At 36.1% G+C, this 20,780-nt stretch overlaps 1 protein-coding gene across 1 annotated transcript in view; it reads left to right on the top strand.

Annotated features, from left to right (window-relative positions):
* The window catches only part of TSNAX (translin associated factor X), a 40,517-nt gene extending 23,005 nt beyond the window's left edge, over positions 1–17,512 (top strand). Inside the window, exons 5-6 of the mRNA XM_025850748.2 lie at positions 11,796–11,923; positions 15,653–17,512. Of these exons, the coding sequence (XP_025706533.1) occupies positions 11,796–11,923; positions 15,653–16,030 (506 nt within the window). The 3' untranslated portion in view covers positions 16,031–17,512. The remainder of the gene's footprint in view (positions 1–11,795; positions 11,924–15,652) is intronic.
* Positions 17,513–20,780: the final 3,268 nt, after the last annotated feature.

The raw sequence follows: 20,780 nt of genomic DNA, 5'->3' as shown, positions 1-20,780 counted from the left end.
TATATTATTAACTGTGATGAGTAGCAAGGTCAATAAATAATACGAATTTCAGCATATCCGGTTTAGCTTCTAAGCCAAACAGGCACTGTGATTCCAAGATACTGTAGTAGTTTGTAGTTTGCCATAGTAAAATACCACAGACTGGGTGGCTTAAACAATAGGAATTTATTTTTCCCCATTTCTGGAGCCTTAAAGTCCAATATCAAGGTGTTGACAGCGTTGGTTTTTTTCTGAGGCTTCTCTCCGGTATAAAGATGGCCCCTTTCTTTCTGTGTCCTCACATGGTCTTTCCTCTGTGCACAGGCATCCCTGGTGTTTGTCTCTGTATGCTAATCTCCTCTTCTTATAAGGACACCAGTCAGCTTGAATTAATCCTCTGAGTTACCAGAGTTAGGGCTTCAACATATAAATCTGGGGGAGGTACATAGTTAAGCCCATGACCTACTTTCTGGTTTTGTGCAGTGCAGCTAGGGGGCAAGCTGCAAAATTAATAATGTTATTTTGGGGTGGGGAGACTGGGAAGTTGCTTTGAGTTAAGTCCAGAGGTACAGTTGGGGGCATTTGTGTTGTGCAGCTGAGTTGTAGCCCCCTTCTGTAAACCTCTGAAGAAATGCCCTTTCTAAGGGGACAAGCAGATAGCATTTGGGAAGTCTGCCAGGAACCAGGGATATAAACAGGTGTTTCATGCAAAGCATATTTCCTCAGGTTGAAGTAATAGTCTTTGAGGTAGGTTCAGGAGAGCTTTACTTTAGTTGAGACATACCCCCTGATGGTGAGGGGAGAGGTCTGGGGGGAGGAATCTGCCCTGGGTCTTAAAGAATGACTGAAGGACAGCACACCTCTCCCACCCAATAAGTGGTATCCAAACCTTTCTTTTTTTCTTCTACTCCCTTTATTTATATCTCTTGGCTAGAGTGGCTAGAGTGAGGATGATGAGAGAGGAACAGAGATTTGATGAGTAGTGGAGAGAGTAGAAGTAGAGACAGGCCTGTGAATCCCCACATAGGCAGGATCCCCAGTCACTGAATGACTGTCATTTTAATGGAGGAAGTCAGGAGAAGAGTTTGTTGATGTTATCAGATCGTGCCTCAGTGGCTTCATTTAGGTAGAGAAAGACAGATTAAACAAAAGACTTTTCCACCAGCATCTAAAAATCAAGAAACAATTCGATAAGTAACTTATGTTTATATCTTACGGCACTTGGTAAGCAGTTTTATAATAAATATAGTTTAATATAGTAAGACAATAAAAGAATATATTTAGAATTTGGGGTTTATATTGATTTATATGATTATGTTTTTGTTAAATATTTTGAATATCACTGCAAGGGACAAGGGAGTTGAAAATGCTGACAGGAGATGTTTAAGGGATTACTGTAGTGATTGAGTGAGATAGGAAGAGAATGGGATCCTTTGGTATTCGCAGAGTCCTCTTGGAGGGATTTAGAAGATCCCCAGATTACCATTAACTTTTCTACTCATTGTTTGCTTTTTAAACAGATAAAATTTATTCACTGGGGTGAAGTAGAAAGAGAGCCTTTGCATCATACAGTCCTGGGTTTATGTGTTTGCTCTGATATTCCTTAGATCTGTAACCGTGGAGCACACGGTATACAACCTGTTTGAATTTCAGCTTTCTCACCTGTTACATGGGAACAGGAATAGCTGCCTCCTGGCTTGATTTGGAAAACTGAAGTATGTTTATGGAAGGCATATAACCGTTAACAAATGTTTATTCTCTTCTCTTCTAGAATTTAGCAGAATTAATCTGTAATAGTGTGCTAAATTTTTAAAATTTATTTTCATTTTGGGTTAAAAACTCAGTAGTACTTTCTCAGCATACACTCTTCATTGTTAACGTAAAAGCCACGTTCAAATAGACAACATCCAAATTGGACAAAATCCAAATTAATGAAATTGTGCTTAAGTTTTACTGTTGGTAGTATAATTGCATGTACTTTATAAGACTAAGGCTTATGGATGTATTTTCAGTGTATAATTTATGTATTTGTGGGAATATTTTTTTTTAGCAGAGTGGCATGTGACTCAAACATGGATCTGACTTGACTTTAACATTTCAGTGATCTAATAAAGCTAACTTCTGAAAAAAATTCAGGTGGTAGTCTTAAAAATAGTTATAAAAGCAATTTTAAAAATTGACATACAATTTATACACCATAAAATTAACCCACTTAAATTGTATAATTCCCTGGTGTTTATTATAACCACAAGTTGTACAGCTGTTACCACTAATTCCAGAATGTTTTCATCATCCCAAAAGGACACCCCTTACCCATTCGCAGTCACTCCTCATCTTCCTTCCCCCCACGCCAATATGCCTAAGCTTAGGCAACCACTAATTTACCTCCTGTCTCCATGGATTTGCCTCTTCTGGATATTTCATATAAATAGAATCATACAATATGTGGCCTTTTGTGTCTGGTTTTTGTCATTTAGCATAATGTTTTCAAGGCTCTCATGTATGTCGTAGCATGTATCAGAACTTTATTCTTGGGATGCCTGGGTGGCTCATTCAGTTAAGTGTCTGCCTTTGCCTCAGGTTATGATCCCAGGGTTCTGGGATCGAGTCCCACATCGGGCTCCTTGCTCAGCCGGGAACCTGCTTCTCCCTCTGCCTGCCGCTCCCCCTGTTTGTGTGTGCGTGCTCTCTCTCTTTGACAAATAAATAAATGAATGTTAAAAAAAAAAACAAAAAACTTTATTCTTTTTTAAGGCTAAATAATATTCCATTGTACATATATACCACATTTTGTTTATCCATTCATCAGTTGATGGACATTTGGGTGTTTCTCCTCTTCGGTTATTGTGAACAGTACTGCATTTGTCTACAAGTCTTTGTGTGAACCTTTGCTTTCAGTTTCTTGGGTATATACCTAGGAGTGGAATTGCTGGGTCATATGGCAGGCAATTTTTTAAAACACTGAAAGCCTGGAAAGAGAGTTGAGATGCAGAATTTGAATTTAGAATGAAACATCTGTTTTGTCTGTTTACTTTTATATATGGTTTTTGATGGAGATTTGGACTACATATATATTGCTTAAATATTATAAGAATAAGTAAAAATAATCAGAAGTCTTTAATTGGGTTTCCTTGTATATGTTCTAATAGGGGAACAAGGAGAAAAATAACAAATTACATAAAAGCAACCTACAGACTTCTCTCTTACTGGCAGCTGATTCTGTAAATAATTCTAATTGGATTTCGTCCAAGGTAAAAGCAGAAAGGGAAGACATTGTTTGATGGAATATGGCAGTAGGTTGAAAATTTTCACCTTGGGGATTATTCACTGAAAATAGCGGATGTCCTTTTCATCAAGTTGAAACATAACTTGTTTAAACATCCTTTTACCTAGATGTGACCAAAACTGCTTTTCAGTGTTTTGGGCCAGATGTCCTTGAACTTTCTGTGTGGTGTATGATGAAACCTAATTGCCATGGAGCAGAAATGGCCACCTCATCTCTGAAGTAACTTTAATCAAACACATTCCAAGGACAACTTAAATAATGACTTTAGGTACGCTTGAAAATGCAATGTTTGACAGCCATCCATATTAAAATAGATTGACACCACAGATGAATTTTGAGGGCTGTTGTTCTGTACCCTCTTTTTTCTCCTATAAAAAATAAATCAGATAACTTTAAGACCTCTAATTCTGAACTTCATCAGTTTGAACTTTAATCTTGTAAGAATATTTCTTTCTTGATGGACTTAAATCCAAAGTACTATAAATTAAGTATAATTAGATTATCCTGAACATTTGAATACCAGATTTTAAAATATTTTTGTCAAAGCACTTATAGTTTCATAAAACTAGTGAGGAAGAACAGGGAGAGATTATTTTAAAGAATACTAAACATTTGAGTCTCTTCTCAAGGTACTTTTGGGGGTGGTGAAAGAAAGTTGTAAAGGCGTCCTTTCCTTCAAAACTCTGTGGTGCAAAAAATAGGTGTTCATAACTCAAAGCTAGCTGAAACATTTAGCTGACGTGTAAGTTTTATGTAATGGGTGTGAAGAAATGAGTGATGCCTTGACTGGTCATATCAGAACATTTAAACTTTTTTTACAGGTAGAAAAAGATCTGAGAGAAGGCAGCCTATGCGCAGAATAGCATGGAGTCATGAAAGTATGGTATGAGGGACTAGAGACTAAAGTTGAACAAAGCATGGAGAATAGCTGAACTGGGGATTTAGTGGGAGAAAAAGTGATTAAAAGTGATTATGTTTTATACAGAATTGAATGTAAAGAAGCAGGTAAGGTGGGAAGGACATGAACTTTTGAAATAGATATGTTTTTCTACTTTGTTTTTTTTTTTTAAGATTTTATTTATTTATTTGACAGAGAGACAGAGAGAGGGAACACAAGCAGGGGGAGTGGGAGAGGGAGAAGCAGGCTTCCTGCTGAGCAGGGAGCCCGATGCGGGGCTCGATCCCAGGACCCTGGGATCATGACCTGAGCTGAAGGCAGATGCTTAACGACTGAGCCACCCAGGCGCCCCTGTTTTTCTACTTTGTGATATGGGTGAATTTCTTAATTTCTTAACGTCTGTGAGCCTCAGTTCATCTATAAAGGAAGGATAGTAATACAGTCATGCAAGGTTATAATGTACATGAAAAAGATGGATGTAAAGTACCAGATACATCATCTTACATGTAACTGACACTCGGGACTTAGTAAGCTACTACTCATATTTTATTTATATTTTTAAAAAGTCTTGTTGGAGGCTTCTGGTATACCTGCAAAAACAATTAAAAGCAGGGATTTGAGCAGATATTTGTATACTCGTGTTCATAGCAGCATTATTCGCAATATTCTACCAAAAGGTGGAAGTGACCTAAGTGTCCATTGATGGATGAATGGATAAACAAAATGTCATATGGCCATATCATGGAATACTATACAGCCTCAAAAAGGAAGAAAATTCTGACACAATCTACAACATGGATGAACCCTGAGGGTATTGTACTAATTGAAGCAAGCCGATCACAAAAGGATAAATACTGTATGATTCCCCTTCTGTGAGGTACATAGAGTAGTCAAATCCAGAGATCGAAAATAGAATGCTGGTTGTTAGGGGCTTGAGGGAAAGGGGCTTGAGAGGTTGTTTAATGGGTATAGAGTTTCAGTTTTGTAAAATAACAGTTCTGGAAATAGATGGTTGTGATGGTTGTACAATAGTGTGAATGAATGCCATGGAACTATGCACTTAAAAATATCCACTTAAAATGGTAAATTTTATGTTTTTACCTTGTTTGTTGAGTTAAATACTATTTCATATGCATTTATTTGTAGGAGTGCAAACACTTTAGCAAAAGCATACTATTAATTTCTATGTCATTAAGCAGTGCTTTGTTCCAGAAGCAAATGATGTTCCTATTTAGTTGCCATATTGTTTAGTTTCACTAAACGGATTTTTTTTTTTTTTTGACATTTCAGTAGGAAGAATAGTTCCTACCATTCTGAATTTGAAAATTACCATAGAGATCATTGTGTCTAGTACTTCTGTTTTACAACTGAGGGGCAGATGTGGAAGTTGGTTGTACTTAGTTGATTTTATTAACTACAAATCATTTTAAGAATGTATTCACTGGAACCGTTTTCCATGCTTTGAATTGGCTCAACTGGATAAAATAATTGGACAACTAATGAATTCAGCCAAATATTTTTTTCCATTCACAGAGGAATATTGTTTTACCATATGTTCTCCTGTAGATAGCTTCTTGGTTAAATAAAGTTCATTAAGATTCAGGAATGGTTTTTATAATACTGGTTTGCCGTATTCACTGTTTGTCCTCCTCTCCCTCCATAGTTGAACTCTGGAACTTAAAATTATTTTTCTTTGATTATGTAAGGCATTTCAACTGTATGGTCCCTGTTCTGAATTTAGGTCCATTTCTACCCTTGGATGTCCCAACAGTCCTTAAAGGACTCTTAAACAAAGGGACATCTACTCTGGGATGCTATCTTTATGCATCATGAAGTAGGTCCTGGAATTTCATTTTTTTTTTTTAAGATTTTTTTTATTAAAAAAAAGATTTTATTTATTTATTTGACAGAGAGACAGTGAGAGAGGGAATATGAGCAGGGGGAGTGTGAGAGGGAGAAGCAGGCTTCCTGCCAAGCAGGGAGTCCGATGCGGGGCTTGAACCCAGGACCCTGGGATCATGACCTGAGCTGAAGGCAGGCGCTTAACGACTGAGCCACCCAGGTGTCCCTGGAATTTCAGTCTTGAACAGGATCAAGTTCTTAGGATTTGCCCTTGCCAGCGTTTATAATACAACAATATTTGTTCCCACTAGAATGATTTAAGCCACTTTACTTAGAGAGCTGAGGTGGTTAGAATTGTTTTGATGTTGTTTTAAGTAGCAAATTTTCCCTATTTCCCATTGGCTTTTAAAAAAACTTATAAGTATATATATTATATTTTAATTATTTATATTTTGTGTTTTTTTCAAAATGGGCATTTTTCTCGATTGAATGTTCTCATAAAACATAATTTAAAATAAAATTACTAAATAGTTTCTAAAAAATGGGCCTACCTCATTTAATCATGTTTTTCTGCCGGTTTGCTCAAGACATATTAGCCACTAGGGATATAACTATGAGCAAGGTAGTCATGGTATTGCCTTCCTACCAAGGGATCAGTGCTAAGACATTAGATAAGGAATTTTACATTATTTAAACACACCTTTGATTAGTGCTGTAAAGGAAGGGCATATGGTACTAGGAGAACATATAATAAGGGTTTGGCTTAGAACGGGGTGGTGTCAGGCAGTGTCTTCAGAAGATGACATTTCATGGAACTTGAAAGGATTAGTAAGAGTTTATTAGGTGAAGGAGTGAGGAGAGCATGGAACGATGCTGAGGGAACAGCATATAAAATCCCTTGAAGCAAGAGAGAGGGCACAGTATAGATGAAACTGAAAATGATAGGGTACAGAAGGTGAAGGAGAGGTGACAGAAGTTTTGTATTATATGCACACTTACGTTACGTGCATTTGGCGAAAGCATTCTGCCTTACCAGGTATGCCATTCTACCATTTCACAGTTGAGATTCTTCAGAGAAGCAGGACAGAGAGCGAGTGAGGGACTGATTTATGTATTTTAAAGAATTGACTCTTGTGATTGTGGGAGCTAGCAAATATGAGATTTCCAGAATAGACTGGCAGACTGGAATTTCAGTAAGGAGTTGATGTTGCAGTCTTGAATCTGAAATCTGCAGGCTGGAAATACAGCCTGTTGCAGTTGTGGGGCAGAATTGCTGCTGCTTTGGGAAACATTATTCTTTGTTCTTAAGACCTTCAATCTCTCCTCACCCTCATTATGGAGGGTAACCTGCTTTATTCAGATTTATTGATTTAAATATTAATCACATCTAAAAAAATATTTTCACAGCCACATCTGGACTGATGTTTGACCAAACAAGTGATCACCATAAGCAAGCCAAATTGACAGATAAGATTAATCATTCCACACAGTATTGCCATAGGAGAATAGAGAGTAGGCTGGTTCAGTTTAAGAGATAACCTCATTTCTGATATCTTCTACCTTGAATTGCACATTGGAATTCATACCTTGACTATCAAATCAACTTGAGATTATAGGTGTATAGATGTGATTATCCTCCAATTTTTAAGCTTACATTGGCTTATACCCATTAATCCAAGATAATGATTGCTTGGCAATGTCAACCTTAGCTTGAAGGTTCAGGAAAATTTATGTTGCCACCTTCAATTGATACATGATACAGTCACAGTTCTTATGCTGTCTCCCATCCCTATCAATTAACACGTGTAGAACAGGAACCTTGCCACTTGTGTTTGATTCTAACATTTAAAGTACTGCTATTTTTGCTTAACATGGCCCTGAAAGGTAAGCCAACTGCAGGAATTTGGGGACAGGTTATACCTAAAACACTGAAGTAGTGATTTATACTAATGGAAAGTTCATATTGTAGACTACATACAAGTCTTGTACTTTTGTTTTTAAAGATTTTAAGAACAATTCTGACATTACGCAAATATGGGTTTGTGTACCCATCTTTGAAATTTAACCTTTTGTGAGTTATAACTTGCCTATAGCATGAGTTGAGGCTGATGTAGGTGGGGGATGAAATTGAGCATGTCTTATTAAGCCATGTTAATGATTTTGCTCTGTATTCTGAGAGCCATGGAAAGCATTTGGGCTTTAAGCAGGGGAATGATGGGATAGTTCTTTATTAAAAAGCATTCAGTGGTGTGAGAATGGATGAGAAGAGGTCAAAAAGTGGATGCAGGGAAGGCCTTAGAATTGACAAAACAAAGAGGGGGACTGCATTTGGAAGGAAGATTATGAATTCATTGTTGGACATGTTGATTTTGAGGTCCCTCTGATGGGATTGTCAAGTACGTATTTGAATATATGTGACTCTAAGCCAGAGATGTAAAGTTGAGGGATGGCAGGGGTAATTGAAGCAAAGTGTAGGTGAATTTGAGAGAGCTTGGGACTAATAGAGGCAGAGAGTAAGAAGATCTGGCCAGAGAGGTGGAAAAAAGGGAAATCAGGAGATGATGCTATCAAAGGGACCAAAGGGAAACTTGTTCAAAGAATTCCTCCTGGGGTGCCTGGGTGGCTCAGTTGGTTAAGTGTCTGCCTTTGGCTCAGGTCATGATCCTGGGGTCCTGGGATCAGGTCGCCTGTGGGGCTCCCTGCTCAGTGCGGAGTCTGCTTTTCCCCTCTTCCCCTCCCCCCTGCTCATCCATGTGTTCTCTCTGTCTCTCAAATAAATAAATAATAAATCTTAAAAAAAAAAAAAAAACCAAAGAATTCCTGCTTTAAAGTGGTCAAAATGCTGACTGGTGCTAAGATTGAGACCGAAAAAAATGTCCCTTAACCTTATTAAATAGTATAATCTTTGTGAGAGCTGTTGTGGTGTAGAGATAGGCTCAGGGTAGGATGAAGTAGGTTGAGAAGTACGAGGTGAGGTTATTGAGGAATGTTGTAGCCAGCTACTTTAAGGAATTTAGCTCTGAAGGGGAAAAGAGAGAGATGGGGCAATAGTTGGGAGGAAAGAAGACCAATAGATGGGAGAGATCTGAGCATGTTTGAATATTGACCATTAGCATCAGATAGAGAACACAAAGTGGAACATTGAAGGGAGAATCCATTTTAAAGCTTCCTGCTGGGATTGCATCTTAATTCTGATTGTGGGTATTGTGACTGGCCTCAAAAGATAGAATACCTCCTCTATAGTGATAGGGGTAAAGAAGAAATAATATAATTATTTATTTTCCTAATTCCCTATTGTATTCGTCAGGGTCCAACAGGAAACAAGCTGCACAGTAATTTGAATAGTGTAAGTTTAATGTAAAGAATGAACTGTGTAAGGGATTACCTGACAAGAGGAAAAGTATATTCTAAAAAGGATAGGAATCTCAGAGGGGGCAGCCACTACCCCAGAGCTAAGGCAGGGCATCTAAGAAAGGAGCAAATCCAGAAGGGTATACCCCTCACCCCCTTGAAGGCATGGCCCATTGAATGGCGGAGAAGTCTGCTCACTGGGAAGCCACACTCAAGGAAATGCCATGTGCTACTGGTTGCCTCCCATGGAGAAGGCTGCTAGGAGGGACACAGAGCAGGGAAGAGAGCTTTTTCCTCCTTTGCTTTGCTAACAGTGCTCTCTACCAACAAAGTTTAATATTGTGCCAGCTGAAGCGTTTTAAAGTCCACCTCCATTATCTGAAATAGAGCTGAGGGGCGCCTGGGTGGCTCAGTCTTTAAGTGTCTGCCTTCGGCTCAGGTCATGATCCCAGGGTCCTGGGATCGAGCCCCGCATCGGGCTCCCTGCTCCGCGGGAAGCCTGCTTCTCCCTCTCCCACTCCCCCTGCTTGTGTTCCTGCTCTCGCTATCTCTCTCTGTCAAATAAATAAATAAAATCTTAAAAAAAAATAAAAAAATGAAATAGTGGAGATGAGAGACAGTAAATTGACAAGTGACATCAATTATTGGTCTTTTAAACTTTTTCTACTTTTTTGCTGTAATGATGATAATGGTGAATATCCTTGTATGTAAATCTTTGTGCACATATCTTCTGTTTAGCCCTTTCATAAGAGCTGACCCTAGTAGAGCATATTCAGAGATGCAGTGAGTGGTCCTTAGGTTTTGTTCTTCCCTTTTGTGTGCACGAAGTTATTTCTGGAAGGAAATGAGAAGTACAGATTGTCTTTGGGAAAGAGAACTGGGTGGTCACCTATTCTTAAAACTAAAATTTTACACAAATATTTCTTATTGTAAATGTAAAAGATGTTATCTCTTCTCTTAAACTTAACTTTATTGTTTCATTTCTCAGCATGCTATGGTTTATGAAACAGTGTCCTATTCTATCATGTCCTGTTCTGTCAGCTGAAGGCACTGATTCCTGACCTTGCTTTAACATCACTTGTGGCTCAAAATGAGTCAGGATATTTTCATTTAGTAGTTTCCTCTTACTGCTATCAAAACCAGGTCATCCATTTCCCTTTGTTTCTTTGACCCTTACGTGGCATTTTGATGTAATGATACCACAATGGGGTGAGTCTGGCAACGTTGCTGCCAAGCCTGACTTTGAGTGTCAGCACCGGGAGGGCTCTTCACAAGAAGTGTTAGAGACAGCTTGAATGTGATGATTCTACTCAGTTCTGAGTTTTCTTTCTGTAGTCAGAATTCATTCTCCTCTTCTTGTTTTTAAAGCAAAGCGTTTACAAAGAATACTAAGTTTCTTAACAATAATAACAGTCATTTTAAGAAATATTTTTTCCTATAAATATCATCTTATAGATTATGTTACAGTAAAATAACATTGAAAATTGTGGCTAGAGACTTAAGTTGTTTTAAAACACCTGAAAAAGTATTTATAGCACTATTTTTGACCTTTACCAAAATTTGTTTTTATTTCACTGTTAATTTTGTAGAACTTAGATCTGGTACAAAATTGTATTGCTCATTAGGTTTTTTGTTTGTTTTTTTAAATTTAAATTACTAAAGCAGAAAAGAGTTACCTATTCTTAGATCCAGTAGGAGGAGAAAAACAATATTTTGACACTTAGTTCTGTATTATATAGTGCTTTCTGCCTATTAAAATTTCAAGAAAGATCTAAATGATGTTTAATTTTATGCCTTGTTTGATTAAATCATTCTGTTTTGCTGCTTCAGGGAGCAAAAAATAACCCATTGTATAGTTTCTGTTAAAGCCTAAAGACTTTTTATAATAGCATTTTCTTAAATTCTTTAAACAGTTTTTTTCTAAATATCTTTGACATTTCTCCGTAGAAAGAGAGTAGATTTTTAAGACTAATGACTCATGAAGTAGAAAGAGCTTGAATACATTTGTATTTGAGCTGTCTATAAAGTTCAGTCACAGAAATGTTTGTTGTGTTCAGTACTAATCCTTACCATCTATCCCCAAGTAATTCTTTGTAGTCTAAGTATTGAATCCAGTGTTACCATTATATTCAGCATCCATTAAGCTTTAAAAAAAATTATTTATTTATTAGAGAGAGAGAGCGAGTGGGAGGGAGAGGAAGAGAGTATCTGAGGCAGACTCCACACTGAGCGTGGAGCCTGATGTGGAGCTCGATCTCACAACCGTGAGATCAGAACCTGAGCCGAAACCAAGAGTCGGACACTTAACTGACTGAGCCACCCAGGTGCTGCTCCATTAAGCTCTTGTTGAGCTAGGTGATGAGCAATTTGACATTCTTTATTAATGACAGTCTGACTAATTCATTGGTTGTTCCTTAGTATCTTTCTTGGTTTTTTCAGGGCTGCAGGAATATGTGGAGGCTGTCTCTTTTCAACACTTCATCAAAACACGATCACTTATCAGTATGGATGAAATTAATAAACAATTGATATTTACAACAGAAGAATATGGAAAAGAAAATAAGACCGTAAGAATTTAAAATCATTTCACATTTATTACATAATTTATATAACAGTATAGTGATGGTGGGAGATTTGCTGGCCAACAATGCTAAGAATATTGAGATGGCAGCGTCCTTTCTAAAGTGTGGTTTCATGGATACCCAACTAAGGAAATGGCCTTTTAAAAATTTTTGCTAGTGGATGGAACAAGAATAACTGTGGCTATGTTGGGGGAAAATAATACTATTTATCTAAAACACTGCTAAGTGATTACTGATAAGTCAGCTTTTGGTTTTATTGTGCTATTTACAATGTGCCCTTTGTAAGCACTATCTCATTTAGTTTTTTTATTAACTGTATGAGGTTAAGAATTGTCACCCTCATTTTACAGAGTAGGAAACAGGCTTTAGAGAGTTGAAATAACTTATCAAAAGCCACACAACTAATTAAGGGTGACAGCTAAACTTTGAAACCAGGTGTTTTGAAATCTAAGCCAGTGCCCTTGTCCACTCTGCCAGTATTTCTCAAAGTAAGCTACAGAAACCCCTGCACCAAGTATCTACCTCAAAGGAGTGTTTTATAGGATTTGATTTCAGGGTTTTAAATTAGGCAGTGTATAGTATATGACACGTAAGTGCTCACTAGTTGTCTTTATAAAGTTGATATAAAATTGTTCCTATATAGGGAGAGCTGTTAATCACTAAAGTCATAAAGTTTGTATCTGAAAATTATGTAGCTGTTCTGAATTAAGAAAAGAGAAACTTTTGCAGTTTGACTTTTAAATAAATACTGTTTTTCCCCTGGGTTTCAGTATGTAGTATTCAGGCAACGAAAGGTGAGATTTTGACTATTTGATACTTCCTGAGATACCAGTACACTTAAGGACACAATTGGACAGTTTTTCCTATCTTAATTTTTCATAATTTTTTATTACTTTTTTAAACACTACTTAGCCAGGATGGCCAGGCAGAAGATGGAGGAAGCTGTAGAAATAATGTTTTCTTGAATATTAACTAAAATGTTAACTTTGAAATGTCAGACTTAATTTGGCATGACAAATATAACTTACTTTCTCAGTTTTTAAAATTATATGAAGTTTATTAAGGAGGACATTCATTTTTGAGAAGTAAAATTCCTTTAGGTTTTTTATTAGGGAAGATTGAATTATGGAAAGAAAGTAAGCCTATTTGTTCTTGCTTCTTAAATATATTAGAGAAGTTACTGCACCCTCTTTTAAGTTCTTTCTAATTCAAAATGGAAATATCAGGGCAAAAATGTAAAGAAAAACTGAGAGTAAATGCATTGTTCTCAGGATTTAGGTAGTAAATTATTCAAAGATTATGGTGTCATAAAAATTCATATATACTTTTCAAATTAAGACCACATTCATAAATAATTTTTCCTTTTAGTGCTAAAGATTCTTGGTGCTGAAAATTCTGGGAATTTGATAGGGGAAGGTATTGTGTCCTGACTTGCCTACTGAGAATATTGTTAAGACCATTTAAATTTTTAAAAATGTTTTACTAGAAAAAATTTCAAACATACAGAAAAGTAGAGAGAATAGTAACATACGGACATCCATGTACCCACTACCTGTATTCAATAATTGTTAATATTTTGCCATATTTGCTTTATCAAAATACTTTTCACTATACTACTTTAAAGTCAATTATAGATGCCATGATATTTCACCCCTAAATACTTCAGACACATCTTGAAAAATTGCATTTTAAGTAATTTTCTTTTCTCTAGTTTTTAATACACATTATCAGTAAAGCAGAATTTATTTCCTTAACAGTTAGTTGAAATTTGTTGAATTTTTAACATGCTTTTTTCTCTAAAATCAACTTCTTAGTCATAACCAGGGAACTCTGTCTAATGATAGAAACAAAGAATATTAATATTTGCTTAAGCCAAAGTTATTTTTGTAAACAACCTATAAAATGCAGTCCTCCCCATTCCCCCCGCCCACAGTCTACCCTTTCTAAAAAGATGCCAGTTTTCCTAACAGTTGATAGAAACAAAATAGGTAGTTTTATGTCATGTTGTTTCAAAGGCATATAGGAAGCTGACTTTGGGTACTTACCTGGTTCTGTCATTAACTAGCTCTATTACCTACTGCATTTCTTGGACCTCACTTTTTGTATCTACATTGAAAGGATTAGACCAGATGGTCTCTGAAGAGTCCAACGATATCGAGTGATGTTAATAAAACCTAACTTTGACTCTGTCATTTCCTTGCTTAATTCTCAGTGATGACTGTCTGTTACCCCTGGGTAAAGTTCACCTTCCTTAATGTACTTTCTTTCTAGAGTCATCCTATACTACTACTTATTTTAAACTTTACCCAAGGAAATAACTCATGAGTTCCTCAAATACACAACACCGTTCTCACCTGCACGCCTTTGCAGTTCTCTCTGCCTAAAATGTCTTCCAGTATGATTGCAACCTCACCCAGCTATGTCTCATACAGACTTTTAATAATAATGTAGGCCTCTCCTCTTCCAGAAAGGCTGCAATAGAGAGAGGGAAAAGTTGATGTGGAGAGAGGAGATGGATGTGTTGGTGACGGTGATAGCAGCTAACATTTATTGAGTATTTACTTTGTGTGGGCATTATGCCAAGAACTTGGTAAATGTTATCTCATCCTTAAAATAAACCTCTGAGGTAGGTACTGTTATCCCATTTTACAGATGAGGAAACTGAGGTTTTAGAGAGATGAAATAACTTGCCCAAGGGCATACACCTTATGAAGCAAGGTCCTGGAAGAGGTGGGAGGAGATGGGTCAAGGTCATTTGGAAGAGTTAACCTCAAACAAGAGGAGGGACAACTCATCATCTGAGACTGGAGGATAGAAGGTAAAGATGGATGTGGACATAAATAAGTTTTTTTTTATTTTGTTTTGTTTTGTAGGATAAGGTCATTCAGAGAGCTTGTGCCAGGTGATCTGGCAAATGGCCAGGTCAGTGAAAGTAGACAAGATTGTCTACTGAGAGTGGAGAGATTTGGGATTGTGTAGGGGGCTGAAGAGAGTGGTAAATGTTTGGAATAGTGTTTGAAGAGACAGGAGAGAGAACTATAGAAATAAGTAAAAAGGATTGGTGAGTATTTGTAGCAGTACCAACTCTGTGTAGTTGTGATTACTTTTTTTTTTTTTTTAAGTTTGGTGGTGGTACTCAGCCACTTGAATAAAGCACTAGCACGAGTAGATTTTAATAGCGATTCAGGGTTGTGTCTTTGTTGGGCAGTGCAGAAAAAAACAACTACAAAGGAGTCTAAAGGAACTGAGGAGGATGTAGCAAAAGAGTAATAAATCATGGTGGTCAGTGCTAAGTGGGGATAGAAGAGGCCAGAAAGGGACTAAGTGATTTAGGAAAACATAACTGGATCACAAACCTGGAGGGTTTTATGATTTGTCATTTAAATAAGTAAGTTACTGTCATGCAATAAAGTCATTAGGCTTTGTTTAAGAATGTGTTAATTTTACTTTGTATGTCAAGTGAAGTTGGGAATAATTAATTTTAAAATGATACAGTATATTAGATTACAAAATTATCTTGAAGTCATTTACTTCAACTTTCTACCCAGGGCATGAATTCTTCTTGTAACATCCCAAATGGTCATTAAACAAAAAAGATCTTTTTATTAGAGATTAAGTATGACTTGATTTTGTGCCTTATAATAAATGAAATACATACATATTCACTCTTTTTCACGTTGTATTTTCTTTGTGTGTGTGTGTTTTCTTTACCAGCCCTCCTCTGATGCACAGGATAAGCAGTTTGGTACTTGGAGACTGAAAATCACACCTGTTGATTACCTGCTGGGAGTGGCTGATTTAACTGGAGAGTTGATGCGGATGTGTATTAACAGTGTGGGGAATGGGGACATTGACACCCCCTTTGAAGTGAGCCAGTTTTTACGTCAGGTTTATGATGGGTTCTCATTCATTGGCAATACTGGACCTTATGAGGTTTCTAAGAAGTTGTATACCCTGAAACAAAGTCTGGCCAAAGTGGAGAATGCTTGTTATGCCTTGAAAGTCAGAGGTTCAGAAATTCCAAAACATATGCTGGCAGATGTCTTTTCAGTTAAAACAGAAATGATTGATCAAGAAGAGGGCATTTCCTAGAATACCATACTTGGTGGTTATTCTCTTGAGAGACCAGTTTGTAAGACTGTTATTTAGTATTTCGTTTGACTTTATTGTGGCTTTTACGTAGAAATGTTTTCAGTTGTACTTGTTTTAAATTGTAAACAAGCTGTACATAAATTATCGAGACGAATCATTTCTTATATCTTACTCATGAAAGTTTGCATATAAATGTTTGCATATTTGCCTATTTCAATTTTTGCTGGCTAAGTTTCATCATTTATCTTTGTAATGTGAACATGCTTCAGAGTGCACTTTCTACCATACCTATTTTAATTTACATTGTGTGAAGTTTGGAGTGGTAATATTTAGTGGAAGCCATTTATAATTTAAGTTGGTGATTTTGTTATATATAGAAAAGATGTCTTAGTTATACATCTGGACTTGAGCTTCCTGTTTAAATTTCTTGGTAATATTTTGCCAAGCCTCCAATATAGGCTTATTCTATAGAACAAGAATTAAAAATTATTAAGTTATCAATAGGCTTAATTTTATGAGGTGTAATAGTGAGAATTCATATTATATTCTGGCCAATTTTTAGGCCATTTTGAATCCATTTGAAAGAGCCTTCCAGAAAAATTGACAGACACCCAGACTTTAGTTTTTACATTTAATTTTTATCATTTATCACATAAAGTCTGATAGTGAATTGGAGCTAACGTTATAATATTTTCACTGGTGTTTGAGTTCAACTATATAATTGTACATAGATCTGAAAAGCTTTTAGTAATGATTATTTAGCAATTCTTTTGTTGTCATATTACATTAGGCATGTTTCTTATAGATGCATCTATAAGAAATTACATTTAGATAATTATAATGAAGTTTGAAATTTTTGAAATACTTAGTTAATTCAAACCTTAGTAGTTCTCCAGTTGTGTTACTTGATAGTATAAAAAGTTGCCAAAGAAAATTTATCATGTACAAATCAGCAATAAAACAATTGTCAACAGTTGGGAATAACAATGTAGTCTCTAGTAATATTTAGAATTGGAATTTGCCTACTGAAATTAGTTATAGATTATTCCCTGTGATATGAAACTGACTTGAGCATGACACTATTGGCTGACAACCAGACGTTTCCATTTGGTTTTGAGTTTTGAGAATCTAGGTACTGGATTTTATTTGTGGAAAGACTAGCTGCTCTGTTTGCAAGGGCTGATTCTTTGAAAGTGAAATTTTCCAAAAAAAAAAAAAATATATATATATATATATCATGTAAAGGAAAATGAAACGTAGACATGCCTAATAAATTAGGTTGGTTGGTTTGTTTTGGTGATAGTAAGTTGTTTGGTTTCCCTATTTGAGGGCATTGCTAAAATATAGTCTCATTACATATTTTTGTTTCTTTGCCACTTGAAGTTAAATTTATAATGTTAAAAGTAAAATAATAAATGGATTGATGAATGTCTTACAGATGTTTAAAACTGAAGTCTTTAAATAAAATATTAAAAGATAAAAGTTAAGCTTATGTTTTGATCATATTGAGAAATACTTAATCAAATGGTTATAGAATTTTTGGGCTAAATAGGAAACCTAATGTAGACTATCTTAATGTGGAGATTTATTATTTCTTAAAGTCCAGAGGTAGGGAGAATTTCAGGAAGGACATCTCTTCACATTAATCATTGACCCAAACTGGGTAACAGTCTCATCTTTCTAAAGCAGTTAGTGGAAAGGAGAAGGAGATCATTTTGATAGCTCAAGATACCTTTTTTCTGAGAGGATAAGGGCAAACACAAGAAACCAAGTTAGGGCACTGTCATCTCAGGAGGAGGGGAAAATGGCCTTTTGGGTAGGCAGTCAACAGTATTTACTACAGGTGGATTGGGGCCATTGCTGTTGATACATTTCCACATTGCATATCATACTAATATGGTGGGTGTTAGACCACACATAGTAGAAGATCTCTAAGTATATCTGAATGTCCCTCAGTTTTAAAATACTTGCTCTGATAGCATCATCTGTTGTAATGTTTTTCATCTTTACTGTAAAAAGAAGATGGTTTAGGTTACATGGCAAGTTACTGACAGAATTCTGAAATAAAATTGGGTTATTTCCTTCATTCATGCATAATTCCTGCATGTTTTAAATCAGTGGGTTTCAGAATGCACATTGCAGAGCCTTAAGTCTTTTTGAGGATACCGCAAAGAAAGACGCTATGTTAAATGAGTTACTTGGCAGAATGGATTTAAAAACTTGATTCAAACTGTTTGCTCTCTACAAAGACTCACCTTAGATTCAAATACAAAAATAGATTTAAAGTAAAAGAATAGAATAAGATATTTCATGCAAATAGTAACCAAAAGAGAGGTATACAACATAGACTTTAAGGCTAATTTTTTGTTTTTGCTGGAGACCTGAACAACATGTACTGGTTAAAAGCCCACTCCATTGAGAATATATGGCAATTATAAACACACACACACCTGCACACACACACATTAACCACAGAGCCCCAGGATACATGAAGCAAAATCTGAGAGAACTGAAAGGAGAAATAGACAATTCAAATAGTTGGAGACTTCCATACCTCACTTTCTTTTTTATTTATTTATTGTTATTTTTATTTTTTATTTACTTGACAGAGACAGCAAAAGAGGGAACACAAGCAGGGGGAGTGGGAGAGGGAGAAGTAGGCTTCCCGCCGAGCAGGGAGCCTGACGTGGGGCTTGATCCCAGGACCCTGGGACCATGACCTGAGCCGAAGGCAGACGCTTAACAACTGAGCCACCCAGGCGCCCCACCTCACTTTCAGTAATAGAAGAATAAGACTGATGAGTAAGGAAATCGAGGACTTAGACAACACAATAGACCAGTTGGACCTAGACCTACACAGAGCACTCCAACAACAGAAAACATTTTTCTCAAGTGCATGTGGAACATAATCCACAAAATGTCAGGTTACAAAACAAGTCTCAATACATTTGAAAAGATTGAAACCATACAAAGTATGTGACCACAAATGGAATGAAATTAGAAATTAATAACAGAATTATATTGGGAAAATTCACAAATAGGTAGAAATTAAGCAACATATTTCTGAATAACCAGTGGATCAAAGATGTAATCACAGGGAAATTAGAAAATATTTCAAGAGGAATGAAAAAACATACAACTTATGGGATGCAACAAAAGCGTTACTCAGAGGGAATTTCCATACAGCTTCAAATCCCTACATTTAAAAAGAATGACGTCAAATCAATATTCTAACATCTGCCTTTAAGAAACTAGAAAAAGAATAGCAAACTAAACTATAAGACAGAAGAAAGGAAATAAATATTTGAGTCAAAATAAATGAAATAGGAAATAAGAGACTATCAGACCAAAAACTGGTTCTTTGAAATGATCAGCCAAATTAGCACAATGGGGGGTAGGATTGGGGAGTGACTGCTAGCCAGTACGGGATTTATTGTTGAGGTGATAGAAATGTTCTAGAATTAGTGGGAATGGTTGCACAACCATGTGAATATACTAATACCTATTGAATTGTACACTTTAAGATGGTGAAATTTATGTTTTGTGAATTGTATCTTTGTATTAGTTTTTTAATGCTAAAAGTAGATTCTTTGTGGAAATTTTGCTACAAATTGCGTGTGAAACTGGGTATGATATTTTGCTTGTGGGAGGATGTTTTTCTTTTTTCTGTTTTTTTTGGGGGGGAGGATGTTTTTCTAAAACGATTTGTTCAGTTTCTTTAATTGTATAGGACTATTCAAGCTTTTATCATTTCTTAATGGTAAGTTTCAATAAGTTATATTTTTCTCAGGATTAGTCCATTTTATCTTTTCAAGATTTTTTATACAAAGTGTTGTTAGTATTGTTATATTTATATCCTGGCTACATCTGTATTCATAATATATATTTGTGGCTCTGTATATTTCTTAGTTGGTTTTGCCAGGTGTATCTCCATTATGTTAGTCTTTTCAAAGAGTTACCTTTTGCTTTTTAATTTTTATTTTTCTTCCTTTTTTTAAATTTTAATGTCAGTAGGGTTAACATACAGTTATATTGGTTTCAGGTGTACAGTATAGTGATTCAGCACCTCTATACATTACTCAGTGCTCATCGTGGTAGGTATACTCTTAATCCCCTTCACCCATTTCCCCCATACCCCTTCTACCTCTCCTCTGGTAACTATCTATTCTCTATAGGTAAGAGCTTTTTTTGGTTTGTCTCATTTTTCTTTGTTCATTTGTTTTGTTTCTTAAATTCTACATATGAGTGAAATCATGTGGTATTTGTCTTTCTCTGACTTACTTCACTTAGTATTATAGTCTCTAGATCCATCCATGTTGTGTCAAATGGCAAGATTTCATTCTTTTTAGTGACTGAATGATATTCTGTTGTATATATACACACATACACGCATGCACACACCACTTCTTTTTCCATTTATCTATCGATGGACACTTGGGCCACTTCCATACTTTGGCTCTTGTAAGTAATGCTGCAGTAAACATAGGGGTGCACATAACTGGAATTGCTGAGTCATATGGTAATTCTCTTTTTAATTTTTTGAGGAACCTCCATACTGTCTTCCCCAGTGGCTGCACCAGTTTGCATTCCCACCAACAAAGCACGAGGATTCCTTTTTCTGTGCATCCTCGTCAACACTTGTTGTTCTTGTGGTTTTGATTTTAGCCATTCTGACAGGAGTGAGATGGTATCTCATCGTGGTTTTTATTTGCATTTCCCTGATGATGAGTGATGTCGAGCATCTTTTCAT

This window comes from Callorhinus ursinus, unplaced genomic scaffold (assembly GCF_003265705.2).
Source record: "Callorhinus ursinus isolate GAN/ISIS: 27379988/994484 unplaced genomic scaffold, GSC_fseal_2.0 scaffold32, whole genome shotgun sequence".
In the NCBI taxonomy this organism is placed as follows: Eukaryota; Metazoa; Chordata; class Mammalia; order Carnivora; family Otariidae; genus Callorhinus; species Callorhinus ursinus.
The sequence above is the reverse complement of the archived record's forward strand: the minus strand, read 5'-3'. Positions and strand labels throughout refer to the sequence as shown.